Genomic DNA, 23,361 nt, shown 5'->3' with positions numbered 1-23,361 from the left:
TTCCATTTCAAAATGAAACCTTTATTCATAGAAAACATCAGTTTACAGTTTGATCATCAGAAAAGTGCTGAACAGAACAACAACAAAAGTAAAAGTAGACATGATCAAGAGAAAAACAATTTTTTAAGGAACTGACTCTGCATCAACAGGAAAGGAGGAGCTCCCATCGCCCAGCAATGTTTTCTGTCACAATGAATTTAAACTCTGTTAGTTCTCACACAAACTGTAATAAAAACTAAAGGGACTTAAACTGTCACCGACTACCAGCCTAGTGTGAAATGTTGGTTGTGCCTGGTGGGTTTGTAGATAAGTTAACTTGGCACTTTGGCACAAACCAACGTGTGTTCTGGCTCAGGGTTACTAACACCAAGCCCTGAAGGTACTAAATGTGTTTATGGAGCAGACCACAGTGGAGGTCTGCTGGTTTAAAGATAAAAATAAAAAGTCTTAGGCGGTTCAAAGTGCTTCAAATAACTCAAGATAACCAAACGTCTTCATGAAACATTTTTAAGGACATTGGAATCCCAGACTCCACAACAGTTAGCCCCTTTTATCACTGGAAGAGGTTCATTTCCAAAAGAGTCCAATTCGAATTTCTTTTTATTGTATTAAAAAAAAAGGTTTGCTGTTTGGAAAACCTACGTAAACAAATGTCAATCTTCTGTTATTGCTTGTAGTGGTACATGGTCAAGTGTATTTTGTGTGTAGTAGTCTAAGCAAAGCCCCCCTCATCCTCTTCACATGACGGGGTAGCTGGCGAGGTTGGCGATGCCGCAGGCGTTTCCGCGGTTACGTGCCATCATGATGTAGCCCTTCTTGCCCCAGGTCTCGCCCCAGCTGTCAGGGGAAAAAGACAAACGATGACGACAGAGATGGAAAGAAAGACACATGAGAGTTATTGAGCATTGCCAGGAGTCAAACAACAGCTCATCAGTTTGTCACTCGACAGAAAGCATCAAATCAACGCTAACAAACAGCCCGTTGTGTCATTTCGGCGGCCTTATGAGCCACCTGATGCTGTTCAGACAGGTGATGTGTCCCACCTGTTCTTGACGATCCAGAATTTCTTCCCCTTGGTGTTCACACCATAGCCCACTGCCAGCACGGCGTGATTGATATCGTCTTTGTTACATTCGGGGTCGTAGTAGACACCTGGGCACATGACGGAGAATAAGTGAGGAGAGATTCTGAGCTTGATGTGCATCAGTGAAACCAACATACATACAGTACGTGTGGCGCTCACACAGTTTTTATGTTCATTTGTCTTTTTTGTTCAATGACATTTTCCATAAGATTTATTTTCCAACATGAAAGTAATTCAGTTTTAAAGCCCTCTCCATGCTGCCAGGAAGACAATTCTGGTTAATTTTCAAAGTTACAATCCAGCTCTGTGTCATGTTTGTGTGGGCAGTGTGTTTAGATGAACCATGTGTGTCTGTCCTCCGTGGTGCCAGTGCACAGAGCTTGGAGCAACATTGGTCCTGCTGAAATTCACCGGACGACGCATTACAAGCTCTGTGCACTGGCACCACTCGCGGGAAAGCACACTGTTCATCGCCACACACTGCCATGACACAGAGCTGGATTGCCATCGGCAAAGTATCGTTTTTAGATTTTCATAAAATCAAGTACATTTTTGATGTAATTTATGTTCTGTGATGGCTATTTAATGTATTTAAATTCACATATTATCTCCCTATATAATAATTTTTATTGGTATTGGCGGAGCCTGCCATTTCCACTCTGGTTTTGTATTTATCGAGAGCTATACAGTAGCTATACACGATCGTTCATCAAAAATGAATCTACAAAACAAGCAAAACAGCCATCTTGGTGATTTCTTTGTCAGTGGATCAGTTTGAAATCCGTCAGCGAGTGATGAAAGAACTGAACATGCTCACTGACCTCTCTGGTAGAACTGGAAGCTGCTCAGCGTGGCGTCGATGCCCACAGAGACTGGACCCACTTTAAACAGAGCGACAGCCAGCGCTCGCTCGTCACCCACGGGGATCTCCTTGTAGCCTTTGCACTGGGCTGCCATGCCTGATGAATTGTAGCGGCACGGCTCGTCCTGAACACAAACAAAATAATTTGTTTCACATTTCTGTATCTATTTGGAAAAGGAAATTAAGCTCAGAGAAGCTATTTGCATGTTAACAACCCCAAATAGCAGCACTTTAAATATAAGAACTTCAACACCCAGAAGTCCTCTAATCAGTACACAGCATGGTTGTGGTCACAGACATTCAGGTCTGTGACCACGACCGTGCTAACCCTAACCCTAAGCCTTAACCCCATTTGCCGGCCTGTGTCACATGCACATTTCACATTAGTGTCTGATCACAGTCTTGGTACATTCCCAGTATCTAAACTTGCAGACTTTAATCATTACCACACAGTTGTACTTCCTTCTTGCACCAAAAGATGACTGAATAGGAAACTATGTTTGCTTACTCAATGGAAGTTTCTTTCTTGTCATTTCTGCTAAATTACATTCAAATATTGCCGCTGCTTGAAGGTTAAAACGGAATATGAATTTGTTCTTTCATTGTGTTTTAAAACATGATTAGGTGAAGTGTGACATCCTGACAGCCAAGTGAGGAACCAATGACCACTTTGGTTTCAGTCTGTGTCTGCAGCTCTATTGTGGTAAACAGCCGATGTCTGGAAGTTGCTGTCATCTGGTTTTGCGTAAGACTGCTGGGTATTTAGTATAATTTAAAACCAGGATGTTAAAGAATACTTGAATATTTTGAAGCTGGAACCAACAGCCGCTTAGCTTAGCATAAAGACTGGAAACAGGGTGGGGGCATAGTAACAAAATCTGCCTTTTTTTTCCCTTTTTACACCTTGTTTTTCGTATGGGATTAAACAGGTACATTGTGTCAATTATTGAGCTTTTTTTTAAAAATTTATTTATTTATTTTTATTATTTTTTGGGCATTTTTAGGCCCTTAAAGGTGCTCTTAGTGATGTGACGCGTTTTTTAGGCTACAACATTTTTTGTCACATACAGCAAACACCTCCACACTATCTGCTAGCTGCCTGTCCCCTGGACACACTGTAAAAAAAACGCAGTCTCTCTCAACCAGCTCCTTCTTGTCAGTTATTGGCTGGAACACTGTGTGTTATATTTCGTGGTGCAGGTTGGCGCAGTTTGTTTTTGTTGGCGTTTGTAGACCCTGGGCTGTCTACAGAGACCGCATTTTTTTTACAGTGTTCAGGGGACAGGCAGCTAGCAGATAGTGAGGAGATGTTTGCTGTATATGACGAAAAATGTTGTAGCCTAAAAAACGCGTCACATCACTTAGAGCACCTTTAATGACAGGACAGCTGAAGAAATGAAAGGGGAGAGAGAGAGATGGGGAATGACATTCAGCAAAGGGCCACAGGTCGGAATCAAACCCGGGTGCGCTGCGTCGAGGAGTAAACCTCTACATATGGGCACCTGCTCTACCAACTGAGCTGTCCGGGCGCCCAATAAGTGAGCTTTTAAGGTGCTTTCAGGTGCTTTTGTTACGTTTCGACAGGGAAGGGCTGAGCTTCTGCTGCTTTAAAGCTGCGGGAGAGTTAAACGGTTGCCACAAAAAGATTGTCACAATTGGCGCCAAAATTCGCACTCCATCTCTAATTTCTAAGTATGAAACATATTTTTAGGGGACTCAGGGACTGAGTGTATGTCCATCGCTAATAAACGTTTATAAATCTGCTTGGATATCATAGAAAAAAAGACATATTTCCACGACTTGCCTCGGAATCATTACGTTTTTAACTCTTCTTCAGTAGGCTATTAAAGTAATTCAGTGATAGCTGTCTGTACATCCAGGGGTACATTGCAAACATGACCTGCTGATAGCTAATCCTCAGTGTCAGACTTTGCAATCGGCTGGCTGGGCATCGATACTTCTTGTTTTGGTTTGTGGCCACAGAACAAGATGTTGTCAAATCAACAACAGAACAAGCGTTAACACGTTACAGGAAAGAGAAATAAAAAAGAATGTGGTGGACCTCAGTTCCTGTGCTTTACCTCAGTCTCAGGACATGTGATACTTTTATTAAGATTACTGGAAGTTTGTTTGGGCAACACTTTGACCACATGAAGTGAAAGATTGAGATGAGCATGTTTCTTGGATAATTTCATATGTGCGGCATTGAGGCTCGTTTACCTCTCCGATGTACGGGTAGGCCGCCTCAGAGTCGATGCCTCCGTTTTCCTGCACGTAGCGGAAGGCGTTGGTCATGTATCCTCCTCCGCAGCCGTCGTTCTCTGTGACGCAGTCCACCAGGTTCTGGGGACTGAGGTCCACCAGTTTCCCTGTCGCTTTAGCCAACTGGCCCTCGAGGGCCCCGGCCGAACTGAAGGCCCAACAGGAGCCACAGGCACCCTGCCAGGAGAGGGTGAAAGTTAAAGTCTCACTGATGACAGCTTAGCAGACATTGGGAAGGAATTAATAAACAGAAATGCATGAAAAACTAGAGTTTTGACTAGAGGGGTTGGATGATGATAGTATTAAAATATTGTAAGTACATTACTATCCAGGCAGGCATGTATGTAAATCACAGAAAAGAAGTATGACCAAACAGAAAATCAGATTAGCCATATCCACAGCTGCTTTTAGATTAGAGCTGAAACTATTAATTCAATTCTATTTTGATAATAGATTCATCGTTTGAGTCACTTTTTTTTTTCTAGCCAAAATGCCACACGTTGTTGTAGCTTCTCAGTCGTGAAGATTGGCTGCTTTTCTTTGTCATATATGAGAGTAAACTGAATATCTTTGGGTTCTGAACAAGCAATCTAAAGACGGACCCTTGGGCTCTAGGAAATTGTGACAGACATTTTTCTAAATATTCTATAGACTATTCAATAATGAAAACAGCATCTTAACACCACATTAATATCTCATCAACCAAAGGGAAATCAAACTGATAAATGAGACATGAAAAATTCAAAATAAATCTTCTGTCTTCTCCTCTGTGTCCACTGGGAGGCAGACTTCAACAACGTTGCTTCAAAAGACATTTGTGTTTGTTGGATAAAACTGTCACTTTTTTGTACAGGCATTTGGACAGGTGCATGACACTGACATTGTGTTTTAAGATAACTCAGCGATTAAAACCGTGTTCTATGGTCATCTGTACATGATACAACCCTATAATATAAAATATCCATACGCATGTTGGAATAAAGTTTTAGAGGCAAATTCTGACATTGTTAGACACATACACAAGGTGTCACAAGCAGAAAAGAAACCGTTTTGTTCTTTCAAAGTTGTGTCAACAGCTTGTGCTTCAACATGACAATGTTCCTCGTGCACAAAGCTAAAAGTAATTGTTTCCCACTTTGGTTTGGAAAAACTTGATTGTCCTGCTTTGAATCCTGACCTCAACCCTTTTCAACACCTTGGAGATCAACTGGAACCCAACCTCATCACCAAACATCAGCGTTGGACCTCACTAATGCTTTTGTGCCTGAATGGGAGCAAATCCCTGCAGCCAGGTTCTAACTGTGGCTGCAGTTGCTGTTGATGGGTGCAATGTACAGGTGTAAACTAATTTAATTTGTCCCTGGAGAGCAATTGGTTTTACAGCAAGGCACACAATACATGAAAAACATACAGTACAGAAGGAGATGGGGGGGGGGGAGAGGTGTCCTGAATACCAGTGGACTAGAAAACCAACAGTCACTAGTGACCGACTTTCACATTTTCCAGTAAGAGGGTAGTACAGGGGTCTTCAACATTTTTTAGGCCAAGGACCCTTTAGCTGAAAAAGAAATGGAGCAGGGACTCCCTTACTACATATATTGTATACAATTGAGTTGCAAATTAAACAGGGCCTACAATAACGTGTAGGGAAAGCCTTAACACATACCTTTTTATGGCACATACAATACTAAGCTCTTAAAATAAAAATTGTTGGCATAGTCATATATTTATACATCATGTTTTGTTGTTAAAATGTGGCACAGGGAATCCTTAATCTCAACTGTATCTGTGGATGGCTACCTTATGGCTACCTTAGCTATAGGCCAGTAAGCCTATCATCAATTTTGTGTATATGTTGGATTAATGTTGATGTATATTTTCAGGTGTTTTTCTTTAAAACATTAAACAAAAAATTTGGCATCCCCCCTAGGGGTCCCGGACCCCCCTGTTGAAGGTCTCCGGTGTAGTGTATTTAACTATAGGTACCTTTACATCTCACTGAAAAGGCCAACACAATGTGGCCAAAACCAATAGTTCAGTCTAGTCCAGGCTTAGAGCAGCTATTTGAGTTTCACAATAAACATCATTTCATTTCACATCTTGCAAATAGAATTATGAAATTCCAATTGTTAATCCTGTGTTCCTTTAAAGAACAGGATGTCTGCCCTGTGCTGGAAAACCGAGCCGCGGATTCTTGCCTGGCTTTGAGTTAAAACACCTCTGCTGCTCCCCCTCCTCCTCATCTGCTGCTTCGGAGTTGCTCCAATTAAAGAAGTTTGTAAATGTGTAATCACATCATTTCACTGGAGGATGTTCTGATTGAGGCTTTGAGCTCTGGAACTCTGGAAAACAAACTCAAAATGTACAATTCAGTCCTCATAAAAGGAACTGGGGAGGAAGCAGCAGAGTTGTTAGTATGCACAGAGTGCAGTCAGTCTGCTGCATAATTCATAAACAACAGGAACAGAGGAGCAAATCAATAAATCCTCTTTACAGCTGCAGTTTGGTTTGCATCCACCAGAGGGTGACGACGCCCTGCACATAAACTGACTCTGCATTTACAGTTATTGTTATTATCATCATTATTGGAAGTGAAAATCTTGTCTAAATTTAAAACAATCTGAAATTAATATTTCTTTAACATGTTTGGAGTTTTCATCCTTTTGGTTGGCATTGTTATATATTGTAAATCTATTTAGACTGAAATAATATAACAAAAACATCTTAAAGCTTCGTTTTTCATGCTTATATTTTTCCTGATAAAACCAGCTAAGATCTATTTTTCTAAAAAGTTTGGAATTCTAATCTTGTTTTTGTGGTGCAGGGTAAAAAAAACAACAACAAAAAAATCCTGACTAATTGATTAATTAACTGATTATACACCTAATTCGGAGTAAATAAATGTATAGTCTGGATGAACGTTTTTCAGGATAATCGCCGGAACATCCGGCGCCGTGTTGCCGTTGTCTAACTCCGTTCTCTTCGGGGAACGACAACAAACTTTGAGCTAGCAAGCTACACACTGAAAATGGCAAGTTTTGAAAAAGTTTTGGATCATGCAACAAGACAGGCCTGCTTGGTTCTTTCGAGCAATGATTGTAAAGATTTACAAAGGATATGTTCCACCAAAACAAGTTCCTTCCCGAGGCTATTTGCAGAGCCACCGTCTCTGCGAGCGGAGCTTAGCGGCCCCTTACCCTAAGGGCTCCTGCACACTGCCTGCGTGGCGTGAGCGTGTCAGCTGCGTGGCGTGTCTGTTTTTATTCCGGCTCCCATGTTAACGGGTTAGAGCTTGCACACTGCCTGCGGCTCGAGCTGCGCCGAAAACGTGTGCATGCTAGAAATAGAACCGACGCCTATTTTTCATGTGACACGCAAGCGTGTTGGAAGCGTTTCCAGGCAAAATAGAATACGAAAAGATGTTTATATGTCATTTTGACACAAATACATATTAATAAATGACATTTTGATGTTTGAAAGTCTCTAGGTTTTGACATAAATGCAGATATAAATGTAATTTAAAATAATAATAATGAATAATTATCGATTTTCTAATATTGCACCTGTCAATACAGAACTAAATATTCTGTAGCCTAATTTGCCGTCAATACTGCCGACGTTGTCTTTGCTGTAATCAAATCAGTATATATTTATGTTTAACATGAAGTATACTACTGCTTGAGTGCATGTGTGCAGACAAGGCTAGCAGCAGCAGGGCCGCGTCAGACACGTTTCTGATGTGCAAAGACATAGAAAACGCCACGCAGCCGCCACACAACTGACACGCAACAGAAACGCCATGTTCACGCCACGCAGGCAGTGTGCAGGAGCCCTAACCCTTGTTTAAAGAAATGCAGAACACAGTAAAAAAAAATTCTCCTATCATGGAATATATGTGTGGAGGAGCCAGACCTTACTCCGCAGCGCTGTGGAGATAGGTCAGGCAATGCGAGACTAATAAATGTACAAAAGAATGTATGTATTTGCATCACTAGAAAATCATCAACATTTTTCGTTTGCTACAAACAGTCAAACTACTGTAGACCTCAAAGTAAATAAAACAAAAATAAAAAAATTGAAACTTACATTAATTATTCAGTAAAAACTAAACAGCAAATAAAAAAAAAAATCACATTGAAAATGAAATATTAACCCTGCCGAGCCTTCATGGACCTTTTTCACAGCAGACATTTTGACTTGTCATAGTAGGAAAAGCACAGCTGAAAGTGATAACCTTAACAATGGCTCAATTCCATCAAGTGTCCCAGTAAGCTATTTCAGTGAGTCAGCATGCTCAATACCAGGGCCTCTCCTAAGTGGAATGCAGCCATCATTAATGGTTCTGAATACACCTGTGCTTTTCCTACTATGACATGTCAACATGTCTGCCGTGAAAAAGGTCTATTGCTTCAGTTTCCGCTGTGATCTTCATTCGATACAGTAGCGTAACATTCTGTTGCTAATCTGCCTGCTAGCAGAAAGAACAGATGCTCACCATGTTTCAATCCATCTACTTCCTGTTCTGCTCAACTCTTGTTTACATAAACAAGGCCGGCTGTCCGATCCACTCACAATGACTAATTACTTTAACGACTAATCATGCTTTTGTTTTCAATGTCCATTAGCAGTGAGAACAGGCTGTTTCCTCCGGCAGGTTACACTAACTGGGATTGTTTGCTTCCTTTACTTTTCTGGAGCATGAGGGAAGTTGGAGGAAAAGATGAAGGAGGTTTCCAGGTAATTTCTTTTAAGAGTCTTTATCCTTTTGAGAAAGTATTCACCACATACTCATACTGTCATTCAGCCTTTTGTAAGGTACTGCTGCTCTCTGGAGAGTGCTACTGTACCACTCACACAGGCTGAGGATATTTTTGAATTTCTAAAAATCAAATTAGCGATAAATACAAAGGCTTTTCACTGTCGGGTGAAAACCTTGTACCTCCAGGACGAGCTCCCGAACTCATTCAATTAGTCTGTAATGATTTCATAAAACCAATAGATTAAAGAAACATGAAGATAAAGGCTGAATAATATGGAGGTGCAAGGTTTCTGTTGTAAAATATCAACATGTTAATAGCGTTTTCACAATTGTGCATAACCATTTTAATATGTGATTTGTATAATGTTCAGGTAATGAATACTTGCTTAAAATACATGCTGTATTTCTCATATAATATTTCAGTTACGGTTTAGTCTTTTTTTCATATGTTCCCAGCTGATGTCATTATTTTTGCTTCTGCCTGCGACAGCCACATTTTCCCACAGAAATCAATGAAGTCTTGTGTTTCCTTCTTAGCATTATGCCTGGAAACAGCCTCTGGAATTTTTTTCCCCAAGACCTCAAACAAACACCATCACATGCCTAAACCCAACAGAACTTCTATCTGACCATCTTCTATTTCCGTTAACTACTGATGGAACTATAATAGCTACAAAAATACAATAACTTCCTCCATTGTGAGATACTATCTGTTCCTGTTTTGGTGCCAATGAACTATGACTCGTTATTTTTTTGTCTGATTCCAATGTCCTCTCATTTCCCAGGTCTGTTTGTTTTTTTTGTGCTTACAGAGGTGACATTCTTTCATCATGTGATTGATGTTAGTAATTGATATATGTTCAAACTTTTTATTACACAAGCTCTGTCCTTACTTGTGTTCTTATGAATTGTTTGGTTCATCATCATACTTCCTGAAAGTCCAGTTTCTCCACTATGTTGCTGGTGGCAGGATTGAAGTTGACACACAAACAGGTATTTCCACATTAATTAACTGCTTTCATTTTAGCTACCGATGTAGGATAAGAGTCGACCTGCAGGACTTTCCAGCGGTACCCTGGACCAGATCCACTCACCAATACATTGCTGTTTGTGGATGTACGTTTCTTGGACTATTACTGCTCATGCTTACCCATTGTTCCTATTTATTAAGACTGTACCATTGAAAAGCCTATGGGAGCTGCTTTGCACCAATCTTTATTGGAGGTGAGGGAGTTAAAGGAGAAATCCGGCGCAAAATGAACCTAGGGGTTAATAACACGTGTACCGAGTCGACCGTTCTCTGGGATGTGTTTTCATGCTAATCGAATGTGACCAGTTTTAGCGCAAACCGCTAATTAGCTTATAAAGCTAGTCGTCGGGACATGGATAAAGTAAAAAGAAATAGCTATTTCTATACAAGTAACAAGGCTCAAAATAGCACCACACTTCCACGGTAGCATAGTACCGTTCATATATACAGGCAGGCGCCATCTTGGGAAAACAGTCCGACCAGTCGAACGACGTGCATATAATTCAATAAACAGATATAATTCATGCATTTCCATGTAATTACATCTCACAAACGTAATTCCTATCGGCCCATTGGGAAACCATGGACCATGGGAGATTTCAAGTGACAGTTCAGTTCACGTAGCACGGCGTTCATCGTTCGACTGGTCGTGCAGCCCGGTCTCACGGCATCGTGTAAATCACGTCATTTTTAATCTATTGATACGTGTTCACGGGCACGTTTTTTCTCGTTTTTTACGTGCATATGGGGCGTCCTTTCCGGCCGTCTCCCGCCTGCGTCCCCAGCGGCCGCCTCCCGGCATATGGGGCATCTTTTTCGGCCGTCTCCCGGTAAAAAAAACGTGCCCGTGAAAGCGTAAAAATAACGTGACATTTACACGTAAAAAACGAAAAAAACGTGCCAGTGAACACGTATCAATAGATATAAAATAACGTGACATTTACATGAACTGCCGTGAAACTGGGTTGGGTCGTGACTGTTTTCCCAAGACGGCGCCCACCTGTATACGTGAACGGTACTGTCTTTCTAAACTATCTTTTTAATAAACATCTGTACACTTACAAAGTTCTCAATGCTTCGGTTTACATATAGGGACCCTCATTATGCTACCGTGGAAGTGTGGTGCTATTTTGAGCCTTGTTACTTGTATAGAAATAGCGATTTATTTTTACTTTACCAGTGTCCCGACGACTAGCTATATAAGCTAATTAGCGTTTTTTGCTAAAACTGGTCACATTCGATTAGCATGAAAACACATCCCAGAGAACGGTCGACTCGGTACCCATGTCTTATTAACCCCTAGGTTCATTTTGCGCCGGATTTCTCCTTTAAACAGATTTGCATTCCCCAAACCAACTAGTTTGTCTTCATCCTTGAGGTCTTTTCTCTCGTAAAACCGAAACATATGCTTTATGGGAAGGGATTTCAAATAATATTTTGTTTTTAGAAGAGACTGTTTCAAAGATGACGACAACAACTGCAGTCTAAGAACTACGTTGTTTCATCTGCAGCAGGGTTTTCGCCCAAAAAGTCGCCAAAAAACAATCAAACCTCAAAGCTCTCATGAATTGTACACAGTAAAATGAATAAGTGTCGTTTGTGCAGTTTTTACTACATATTTGAGGGTTGAGACTCGTATAGATTGTACTAGATGATCTCTGACCTGGTTCTTCACTGCAGTCACCATGCCCTTCTTGCGGTAGTCAACAGATTTGGGAAGCTTGGACACCTGGTCGTCCAGAGCCATGGTAAAGCTGCGCTCGCTGTTCATCGGGACGAGCAGGCCTGTCATCTTCTCGGACACTTCCTCTGACGTCTGCATGAACAGAGACACAGTTAACATTTGACATTGAGTTTTAGGTTTAAGGGATGTTTGTGAATGCTTTTGTTCGGATTTTTAAAACAAGAGTAATCAAACACATTACAAGAAACAAAGAGTGCAGGTTTAGGGTTACAGGTTGCACCACTCTGACAAGAGATGGTATAACACTTTCCTTAGTTACTGACGTAACCGATAACATAGAAATGTTTTGCGACAGGAACAAGAGAAGTCAGGGAAAGAGGATTTATTTTTAGTCTTAAGACACGAACAAGTAAAAGAAGATATGGCAACGGGAGGACTTGATTGAGCAGGGTGACGCAGGATGAAAAGTATTTCATGAAGAGATGGGTTTAATAGTTTACTCCAACGTGAAATGTCATTTTTCTGTACAGTACAAGAGTCAAAAAGTGACACCAGAGGGTCACAAAAGTTCACATAAAAAAAGTAACAAGATGTACAAAACAACAATATTATACATAAAAGAAGAAGCAGACAAGAAAGATATGAAGAGCAGAAGAGGAATACAATAAGTGAGCTGTTTGCTGGCTGTCACAATGAAACTGCAGGTTATACGCTATTAAGCAATTATTTTTTTAAATCCTGCCATTTCTTATTATCAGAAATCGCCCAGTGCTTTCATTACAGCTTAGTCTGCAAGCAGAGGATTCATTAACGAGACCATCTGGTTATTTCTTTCATTTCACTTAAGTGCTTTCAGCCATAATGAAAATGGACACATCCTTAATTTCCCAGTCACCGGTTTCTACATTAACATGAAATTGGCCATTTATCCAGAATTCACGGCGGTGTATCCATGCTCCTGTCACTAATATTTTACACATCTTGCTTTCCACAACTTATTGATGTACAGCTTGTTAAAGCCGGCATCTTGATGCAAAAACAACCATCAGTTATGACCTGCTCTGATACACACACACACACACACACACACACACACACACGTCACTGACTACAGCTCAATTTAAGGGCACCAAACCCATTTTTCACCTCAATGGGCTGCAACATGCATGAGTGAAACAAACAACAAAGAGGACAGCAGCTAAAACGCACAACTGCTGAGGAGAATATGAATCTCTGACACTTAACAGCTGGTTTTCAGTGAATTTTTTTTTTTACTGCAAATGAGAAATGAATACTAAGCAGACAGATGAATTGTCCCTTGCTACAGTTGCTAACGGCGACTGTATCTCAGACTGTAGCTGAACATGCGTAAATGCTGGTTGATCTTTTAGAATTGCAACAATTAGTTAATGGACATAAAATGTATTTGGCGAATAGTTTTTATAATCAAATAATCGTTTTAGGCTTTCTTTAAGCAAAGATGCAAAACCTATGCTGGTTCCAGCTTCTCGAAAGTGAGGATTTGACGCTTTTCTTTGTCGAACATGAAAGTTACCGGAATGTCTTTGGACGCTGGGCTGTCCGATAGATAAAACAAGATATTTGAAGTTGTATAATTTCACTGTAAAATAATCAGCATATTAATCGATGAAAGGAATTGCTAGTTGCAACTCCATTGTTTGTTGGTTTTATCTGGGAAAACTTAAAGGTGTGATACAGGATCAGATCCTGAGGCCTGTGAATGGCAAACATGTGGTAGTGTAGTTCCATGCCATGACAGTTGGTAGTTTTTTTACTTCATTAACCTGAAACAACTGTCTGGTGTTGGCACCACAGCAGCTGGGCTGAGCCAGTGATATCATGGATGAAAAATGATAAATTACTGACTTGATCGCATTTGGTGATTAAGTTAAAACTGCGCTACAACATGCTGTAACTGGATTGTGACGGAAACAATCTGGACTATTTTAAAAACTGATTTCTGTCATTGTATACTTTGTGTGCTATATACTACATGATCTTTCAAGATGATCACTATGTCAGTGTAGCTGATTATTGTGCCATGATTTGGTCAGACACATGTCAGGCTATCCTTCAAACATCAACCAAACATAGCTTGTGTGTTCTTTAATTCCATGACATGCAAAAGTGATCAGGTAGGAGAGGCCTGAAACTGACTTCTGGGAACAGAAATGTCAAAACCTATGCTATCTCTAGCACCACAGAGCAGGTTTCGAAATGATGTCAAAGTACACAAAAGAAGGCAAACAAACCCTAAAAAAATGATAAAACCAAAAAAAAAGTGAAAGGTGGCCTAAACCATGCAGGACCGCCTCAGACTCACCATGTCACCCAGGTGGTTCATCCCCATCTCGTAGGAGTGCATGCCCAGTGCTGCCTCCTGGTTGTGGGCTTCAATCATAAGCATGTTCTTTTCCCAGATGGCCCTGCGAATCCCCTCTTCATCCTGAAACAAAAGTGCATGTGTCACTTTGAGTCAAAACAGAAACTTGGACACAAACTAAGTCAAAGGATTACGGGATACCGGGGACCGGTTGTGTCCTCCAAATTCAGATAAGTTCAGACAAAGCTTTAAAATGTTTTATGGTGTATTACGTCTAGAAACATGAACTTTGGAGCATCCAGTCCCTCAACACGGTCCCAGTAACGGAGTCTTTTTTACCTCATGGGCTTCATGAAGAGATCATCTTTTCCTTCCTTCCTTCCTGCCTTCCTGTGTTAACTCCTGACAGCTCAAAGAAATTAATCTGGGCAAATAGGCCAAATTTACATTTTAATTAGCATGGAAAGGAAGCTTGTCCGTGTTACAGCTCCATTCCATTAATTAGGCCAATGCACAATCACCTAACAATCTTCCCTAGTGCAGCTTACAACATTAGTGTCCAATGCAATTGTAATTTGAGTTAAATGTTGCTTTGTCCTTTATTCTTAGAGTATCTGCATCTCATCACCACTATATGTGTCTATTATGTGCTAAGAAATGTGCTTACATTTCGTCGTCACAATATAGGAATAAGATAGAGGCAAGTGCTTGGTTGGTTACCTAAAAAACATCCATGCTCTGCTTAGTATTCGGGGTCTTGACCACCATTAGCATAACTACAACCATTATTTCTATCTGTATATCCATTCCAGTAATGAAACATGCAAATGATGCGAGGAAACTTTGATTCTATTACAGTGATGTCAGTTCAAGGAGGGTTGAATTAGAGGGACTGTTGGAGGAATACTGATTGAAATCAGAGAGAGAGAGAGAGAGAGAGAGAGAGAGAGAGAGAGAGAGAGAGAAGAAGGAGAGAGAGAGAGGAGAGAGAGAGAGAGAGAGAGGGAGAAGAAGGAGAGAGAAGGAGAGAGAAGGAGAGAGAGAGAGAGAGAGAGGGAAAAGGAGAGAGAGAGAGAGAGAGAGAGAGAGAGAGAGAGAGAGAGAGAGAGAGAGAGAGAAGGAGAGAGAGAGAGAGGAGAGAGAGAGAGAGAGAGAGAGAGAGAGAGAGAGAGAGAGAGAGAGAGAGAGAGAGAGAGAGAGAGAGAGAGGGAGAGAGAGAGGGAGAGAGAGAGAGAGAGAGAGAGAGAGGAGAGAGAGAGAGAGAGAGGGAGAGAGAGAGAGAGAGAGAGAGAGAGAGAGAGAGAGAGAGAGAGAGAGAGAGAGAGAGAGAGAGAGAGAGAGAGAGAGAGAGAGAGAGAGAGAGAGAGAGAGAGAGAGAGAGAGAGAGAGAGAGAGAGAGGGAGAAGGAGAGAGCACTGCTCCGTCTTTTCTGCTGATTACACAGTAATAATACACCACATAATGACCACATGAAGACACACATTTGAATAAATAATACATGCATGTTCACACAGACACAGATAGAAACAACATCAAACACAAACCTTCACATACTGTACTTAAACCCAGGCACATGCAGGCACTGTAGATAAACCGCACGCACACACACACACACACACACACACACACACACACACACACACACACACACACACACACACACAGAGAGAGTTGTGGGGTGGTGACCTCTAGCCAGAGGTGGAAAGCGGAGGGATAACAGATGCTCAGTGAGCGCTCAAGAATTAAATCTATCGTCGGCTCTGACTTAACACCAACTAAACTACATTTTCTTTCTTCTTTGCAGCCAGGAGCTAGAACTAAATATTAATTTAAAAAAAGAATACTGGGAATTTTAGCGACAGGGAAACTGAGAAAGGACGGTAAAATATAGAGTCAGAGGTGAAAGGATTTTCCACTGCTATATGCAATACAGTACGATATCAAAACTTATGGCTTAACCCTTGTGTTGTCTTCCCGTCAACCTTGAAAAAAACACTTTCTTACTTTTTTTCGATGTTTTTTCCTCCTTGTTTTTGCTTTTTCCAACGTTTTAAATTGTTAAATTTTTCTTCTACACATTTTCAGCGCTTATTTCTACATCCCATATTTTCTGATATAAAACAAAAATTTAAAATGGGTCAATGTGACCCAAAGTCAACACAAGGTTAACCTCAAATAAAACCTCAATAAGAACAGTTATAATGCCTGTATTTGTCTGGTTAAAGCCTTAATAGTACCCCCTGAATCACACTAGAAAAAGTCAGTTTGTCAAAAGTGGGTCTACAACCTTTTGGAAATTAACATTTCTGAATTACTGGCTAAGGATGAGAAAGATAAAGCGACTGTAAAGTCTCATTGTGCATGTCCTGCTTTACTTTTGGTTCTCTGTTCTCTAACTCCATCTGTCTTGTTACTCGGGGCCAAAACAAGGAAGTAGAGCAACCAGTGCAGCCCTCACATTTTTATTTTTGCAGTCGGCATTATTGAGGCTCATTGTAAAGAGCCTATTGTGTTTCTGGTAAAAGACAGACATGATAACATATTTTAATATATGTGTTAAGGATTTACAATTAATGATGTTAGATAACACTCTAACTTGCAGAGAAGTAGCTGCAGTGTGTTATGGACACATAATACACACATCTGTCAGTCTTGTTTTGGCAGAGAGGATGTTTCTCTTGTATTGTTAGATGTTAGTGATGTTGCAGGCATCTTTTCTTTCTCATCAAACTCAAACCAGAAATAATGCTCTTTTAAAAATTGAGACCTGCTTTGTAAAATGGTTTGAGAGGTGCAGGAAATCTGCCAATTGACAGTGACTCATCATTCATTTTCTTATTTTAATTATGTTGGTGGGGATTTAAACACCGTAAATCTCAACTAGAGCAAAACACGACAATATGGGAAACCAGGTTTAAGTAACATCCGGTGAATTAATCATCTCTCCCGTAATGGATTCGCTTACGATAGCATTTATAAAACCTTCTCACACAGACCACTTTTTGACCAGCTAATATGCCCTACATTGAGTTAAAGAAACAAACAAACACAGTATCATCATATCTATATATACGTCATATACGTCACAAAATTAGGATACTGAACATATTTGCAAATTGCTCGCTGACAAAGCATTTATATTATCTTCATTTAACATCTGCTCTTCCAGTACAACGGCCACTCACTCACAGTGACTAAAGCGTTAGTAAACCTTTTTATGGTCATGTCTAGGCAATCACAGCACTTGTTTGATGTTAGAGGAAGATAATGGTTTTGGTTCGGAACCATGCAAACCCTGGTCTTTAGTGCTGATGTCTTGCGTATCAAATGGGATGGGATGTCCAATCACCTTCCTAAGGCAATTTCTACACTACATCATCCTGATCAGCAATTGTTTCTTTGCAAAAAGTAATTGGGTAAACAAATTAGTAATAGAAATGGAATGTATTGGGGGGGACAGGATTCATTTACTCTATTTTTTGGGGCACTTCAAAAAATGGTCCCTTTACCAATCACCACTAGTTATTCCTCTACCTATTGAACAATACATCAAACTAGACAAGGATGCCCATAGCACATAGATTTAACCTATTGCCTCTAAAATACACTAAAACACATCTCAGATGTCCTAGTTGGTGCTAATAATCACATCAAATCTATAACTATATGCTGATAATATAATACTATCCACGTAAACACCACAAATAAAAACATCTACACTTGAACAATCAACATTTTGGCAGACTGGTAGCACCAAATCTTTTAGAATACATTCTGACAATACAACTTCACTACATAATGAAATGGATAAAACCCCATTACAGTAGTTCTTTGACAAGTAGCACCAATCCATGAATCACCTCCTACACATCAGTAATTTTAATATTCTATAAATAAAAGGCAGCAAACTTGTAACAACATCTACAAATCATTTAGGTCTGGTCACAGTCTACTGTAACTCATCCACTTTCCTATCTGGACTAACCGTTTACCTTGCTGTATTTATCTTGATGATTTTACAGTCGATCCATAGAAAATAGAGATGCAGGGTTCCATCTCTATTTTCATCTTTGAAATTAAAAAGGAAGGATGAGCTATTTAAATAATGTAATGACAAAATAAGACCCCACACATGCAACTAACATACAACACAGAATGTTGGCAAAACAACAGAACAATAAAGCCAGCAAAATGGAGATTTGGTATAAGTTACTTAAACCTCCTATGAGGGAGATCTATTCTGTTTAACATTCTCTCAACAGAGCTGCATCCTCCCAAATAAATATTCACCAGACTGGCGACAGCAGAAACAGACCAGCTGAGAGAGAGGAGACTAACACTGAACTGACTGGCCGTTAAATTGAGTCAGCTGTAGACAGACAGTGAGTCAAACATAAAGATGTCCACATGTTGAAAAATATACTGAAGCACAAACAGAGGCATGGAGAGGGAGAAAAGAGGGAACACAAAAGCCTAAAGACAGAAAGAAGAGCTCGATGAATGCACACATCTATACATTTGTATACAGACACAGCTAAGAGGGTAAAGTCAATAACACTCTCAAAATAAATGTTCTGATGAAAGACTATGAGAAGGAAAACTGTACAGTAAACACAAATGTGGTGCGCTTTATGAGTTTAACAACTGAGACTCCAGCAATAATGAAAATGTTGACATCTTTTCCCATAAATGTCAGTGTGATCTTTCCCTCTGTCACTCTACTGCTCCCCTGTTCCCTGTACTTATTTTTGAGAGAACTTCTACAAAAGAAAAAAAAAAGCTTGGTGCAATACTTGAGGAGTTTGCAACGCTGCAGTTCTGAGTATTTTGCACACCAAGTCAGATTTGTATGTCAGGATGTGTATTCTTTATTGGTACATTTCTTTAAAGGACAATTTAGTCTGTAGAAATACCATCTTGAGTTCAGATGTGAGCTGTGGCCTGTTAATAAAATACCAGGCTTCACCACAAAAGAACAGATTCATTGAAGTATGCGGCTTATAGTACATGTTTTCACAGTCAAACATAAAGTTGTGCAATCACGCTTTCTCCAGTTGAGGCAAAGATCCCAAAGCAAGTCATAAGAGACTGTCTTCAGGTAGGTTTGAAGAAGTGGAATCACTGTTGTTTTAGATATTGGTATGGTTGTGATGTGCAACAAATAGATTTTTCTAGGATAAGAGTGTTTGGTTAAACTTTCAAACAGTACACACTGGGAGAGACTTACCAGGCCATTGTATTCTCTCCTGTGTGTGGTCTTCCACTCTTCCCACTGGTTGTCCAGAGAGGCTTGATCCAGGTGGCATAGAGCTGAGGCTGCCAGCAGCAACACGCACACACACTGCAACATCCTGAAAAAAACACAGCACATACAGTAAAACCTCAGTGTTGAATATTGACTGGAATTCGTTTTCAGTGAGGTGTGAGAGTCAAACCCGCTACAATTAATGAAAGGGTAAGTAAAAGAAACATCACTTTGTATGGGTTTCTGTGGACTTGTGTAGTTTAGATTTCCAAGGAAACCCTCCAACAGCTGACATTGCAGATACAACCTGCAGATACAACCTGCATCCTGTCCAGAGGTCAGTGGCAGACAACTGGTGTTCGGAGTGCTAGAAGTCTGGGGAAAACACTAACTCATTTTTGTAGTTTTGCTCCTTCTTTGTTTTGCCAAAAGCACGATAAAATTCAAAAATAACGGATGTCGTTTGTCTGCAGCTTCATACCAAACATATGAGTAGCAGACACCAGATAAATAATCAAACTCCAGTGAGCTAAATACATGTAGGTTAACTTTTTTTTTTGTGTTGGAAAAGTTCACTTGCGCTCTCATCAAGGATTCTCGGTATTTTTTAAGTCCAGACTTGGAAAAAATTCACAGCACATGGAATTTGTTTCACCAGCTTTGCTTCTCTCTGTTTTTCTGCCATCTGCCATTTGTCAGTTTCTCCCTGTTTCTCTCGTTTTATTACATCCTGCTTCTAATCTGCATCTGTATCCGTTGTTTCCAGTAAAGACCATCGACCTGTAGTGTTTAGCTAAACTGAAAACAGAAAACTTCCTTTCACTTTGAGGATGTGTGAACTGAGCTGCTTTACAATGTTTGCTTTCTACACACATTTATTATAATTATTCTGGTTTCACCCTTGGGTGATTTGATGGAAATGCCATGATGTGACTAACAGCGTTACATGGTCTATGCAAATCATTTACAGTTAACTTGTCTTGTCGCTGTATGACTGTATTCTATGTTTCTTTGTGCTTTAGAAATGACACCATTAATCAATATTTAAATGTATATGTTTTCACATGTCTCTTGTTGTATGCCACATTACATCTGAAGAGGTCAAAATAGCTCCCAGTTAAGGTTGCAGCTCTGACTTCCAAAACTCTTTCTATTAAGGTGCAACTGGGTCAAAATCATTCTCTAATCCTAATCCTATAAAGACTAATTACTTTCTTAGCTGTAAAACGTACTTCTTGTATTTGAACCTTAATTCAAAGGGAACAAATCTTAAGAGTCAATCTCAAAGTCTAAACTAGTAAATCAGTGCCTGTAATGAAAACATTTCTATATAGTTTTAGTTCAGTTCAGCTCAGTTGCACACAAGTTGTTTTCAACTTTAGTGCAACAGTGCATACATTACTATAACTCAATGTAAATCCTAGACTGATTCTTACAAACTCTAAAACTAACCTTGTTCAAGAGAAGCAATTCACAAAACTGAAAATAAAACTTAACGTAGTAAACAACAAACTTTACCTTAAGTCCAAAAGTCAAACAGTTTGGTGAAGTTCCCCGAGTGCAGTGCCGTCTTCTATTGTCAAAGTAACTCAGTGCGTGAGTTTTTATGGGTTGAAGTTTGAGGAAGTAGCCTACACTGGGCGCTCCATGGTCTGGGGAGGAGTTTTCTTGTTTTTCCAGGCAGGGGAATTACATCTGGTTTCACTTTAATAGCAAAGATCCCTAAAACAGATGATGTCAGGTGTCGGATTACACACCGTCTGAAAAACACACAGAGGCTGGCACTGAACTTCGCACCCTGCTGCATTCTGGGGCACTGCTTGAAAAATGAATGCTCTTGTATTTTTAAAGATTGCATCTTGAACTATATTCTTATCCTAACCTCAAACATCACTTGTATTATGTATCAGAACATGGTAAAATATGAACAAGTGCTTAGTTCTTGGTTTTAATGTACAAGAATCGATATGATGGTTGTATGGTTTGGAGGACTTGTTGCACTATGATGCACTTGTTCTTACCAGGCTTACCAGTTTAAGAGCACACATTGGCATGGCTTACTGCCACACCTACATGGAGTGAAACCAGTAGGGAAAAGTCAAAATGTTCAAAAATGTTTTGTTTCAGGCTAAGCCAATAGCTTGTTCCACTCAGGTTCCCACAGCAAATGTCGAATGGATTGTTTGATTGTTTGGTTGTGTTTTAAGGAATAAGTAAATTGAGAAAGTCAAAGCGTCATGTCCGGCCCTCTGTTCCTGTAACTCAATGCAATATGTCATTCAGCATTTATTTTATCTTTTACTCTACCAATGCAACACTTGCTATGAGAAATTGAAACCTCCTCTGTTCTACATTTTGCAGAATACAATGTGAAATGTTTTTAGGCTTATGTGAAACACTTTGTTATCTGCATTAATTGAGAACCAAGTTCAGAAAAATCATTGGAAATGTGATGGTATAGGATACAGAGAATAAGTAAATGTGACTGAAATGTGTATATTATGATGTTCCATCATGAGCATCGCCATTTTATTACATTGTGGAAAGGCTGATGTACAACCAAAAAAGGAAGACATCTGTGTCTTTCCATTACGGACCCTGTTGGTAAAAAAAACACCGTACATGAATCTGATTATGGGAACATTCAATTGATTTTTGAGAATAGAAAAGATTACAAAGCCTTTAGTTAAGTATTCTTGGCTGACATCTGCTCATTTATACCAGTTGTGAATTTTGCCTTGATTATTGAAAAACAATATTAGTAATTAAAGGCTGGCATTTAAACATGTTGCATATTTTAGACGAAAGGCAGAGAAAAGTATTTTAACATTAATAGTACATGAACAAGACATATTAGACCTTGATCACAAGCGTTAACTTATTCAAATAAATGTCCCACGACAGAGCTAATATAGATCTTGGCAATATTTATTTTCTCTGATGTGTCGTCTGGCTTTTGGTGGATATGTACTTCCTCATACAGTGAGTCAACAGTCCTGTATGTGTCCGGTCTGTGTGTATATATGAACATGTTGTGTGACTCCTATAGTCATACAGCAGTCATACCAGCATGTAGTCATCTATCTAAATATAAGAACGTCCCGTGTACGTCATATGTCCAATGATACATGGCTGTGTTGCAGCAAGTTACTCACACATGTAATGGGGTCTGAATGAGCAATAATTGAATGGGGAGGCTTCAGTGGTATTACAAATAAGTTCATCAACACTGCTAATTATTCAATACCAATGAGCCCTTAAGTAGATGCTTTGATGTGAAGTGAGGATTTGTAATACAATGAGTTTTTAGTGGTGCTGACTTCACTGTGTTGGTTCTGTGGCAGAATCTAAACCTGTGCAAAACCAGATTGTGATATAATCTGATGTTACACAGATTTGGTTTTCACAAAGACATCTGTCTGTAATCATCCAATATACGGGGCTGCAGTAGTTGAGTCCGCAGCAATCCCGGAACCCATTGGCTCTCGGTCTGTCGACGATTTAGCCTCTGTGGGCATTGGCCAATTTAGAAGGGATTCCAGCGGAAATCCAGGCTAAGACTTTCTCCTTCTTGCGCTGGTCATTGTTAATAATCCAAATCGATACTTTTTGTAGGTGTTTTAGGTCCCAACGATATTTTGGCTAATCTCTATTAACAGAAATTAAGAAAAAGCTAATAAAAAGCTAAATCGTCAGCAGACGATAGCTGATGGGTTCCGAGATTGCATTTCAGCCAATGCGTTTGGCCTGTTTTGCTGTCCACACAGACTGTTTACCTGCATGCAACCAAAGCCCGCTCAAACGTGATTAGTCAATACTACTCAGACTACAAACGGAAACCAGAACGCTTTTGACGCCAGAATCTCGTCACCTACAGATTTAGCATTTATATGCAGACATCTGTTTATGGAGATTAGGTATAAGACTTGGCTTGGGAAGGAAAAGAAGTGTAGTTCAAGTCCTGGACGGACCAGGTATGGAGTGTGAACTGGCAGCTGAAGAGGGGCACTGCTGAGGTGCTCTTGAGCAAGACACAAACCTCTAACTGTTCAGGTCACTGTGCTGCGGCAATCCCTCCACAGTGATGCATG

General features: G+C 40.0%; 1 protein-coding gene across 1 annotated transcript; it reads right to left on the bottom strand.

Annotated features, from left to right (window-relative positions):
* Positions 1-20,898, bottom strand: ctsk (cathepsin K). The gene is made up of 8 exons (XM_078252119.1): positions 20,789-20,898; positions 19,253-19,376; positions 14,026-14,148; positions 11,661-11,813; positions 4,167-4,385; positions 1,906-2,071; positions 1,044-1,152; positions 1-837 (listed from the first exon to the last, which is right to left on the bottom strand). Exons 2-8 carry the CDS (start codon positions 19,373-19,375, stop codon positions 738-740), a joined length of 993 nt encoding a protein of 330 aa, XP_078108245.1. The 5' UTR covers position 19,376; positions 20,789-20,898; the 3' UTR covers positions 1-737.
* Between the last annotated feature and the right edge of the window lie 2,463 nt (positions 20,899-23,361).

This window comes from Sander vitreus, chromosome 6, assembly GCF_031162955.1.
Source record: "Sander vitreus isolate 19-12246 chromosome 6, sanVit1, whole genome shotgun sequence".
Taxonomy (NCBI): domain Eukaryota; kingdom Metazoa; phylum Chordata; class Actinopteri; order Perciformes; family Percidae; genus Sander; species Sander vitreus.
This window is presented reverse-complemented; position numbering and strand designations above follow the sequence as displayed.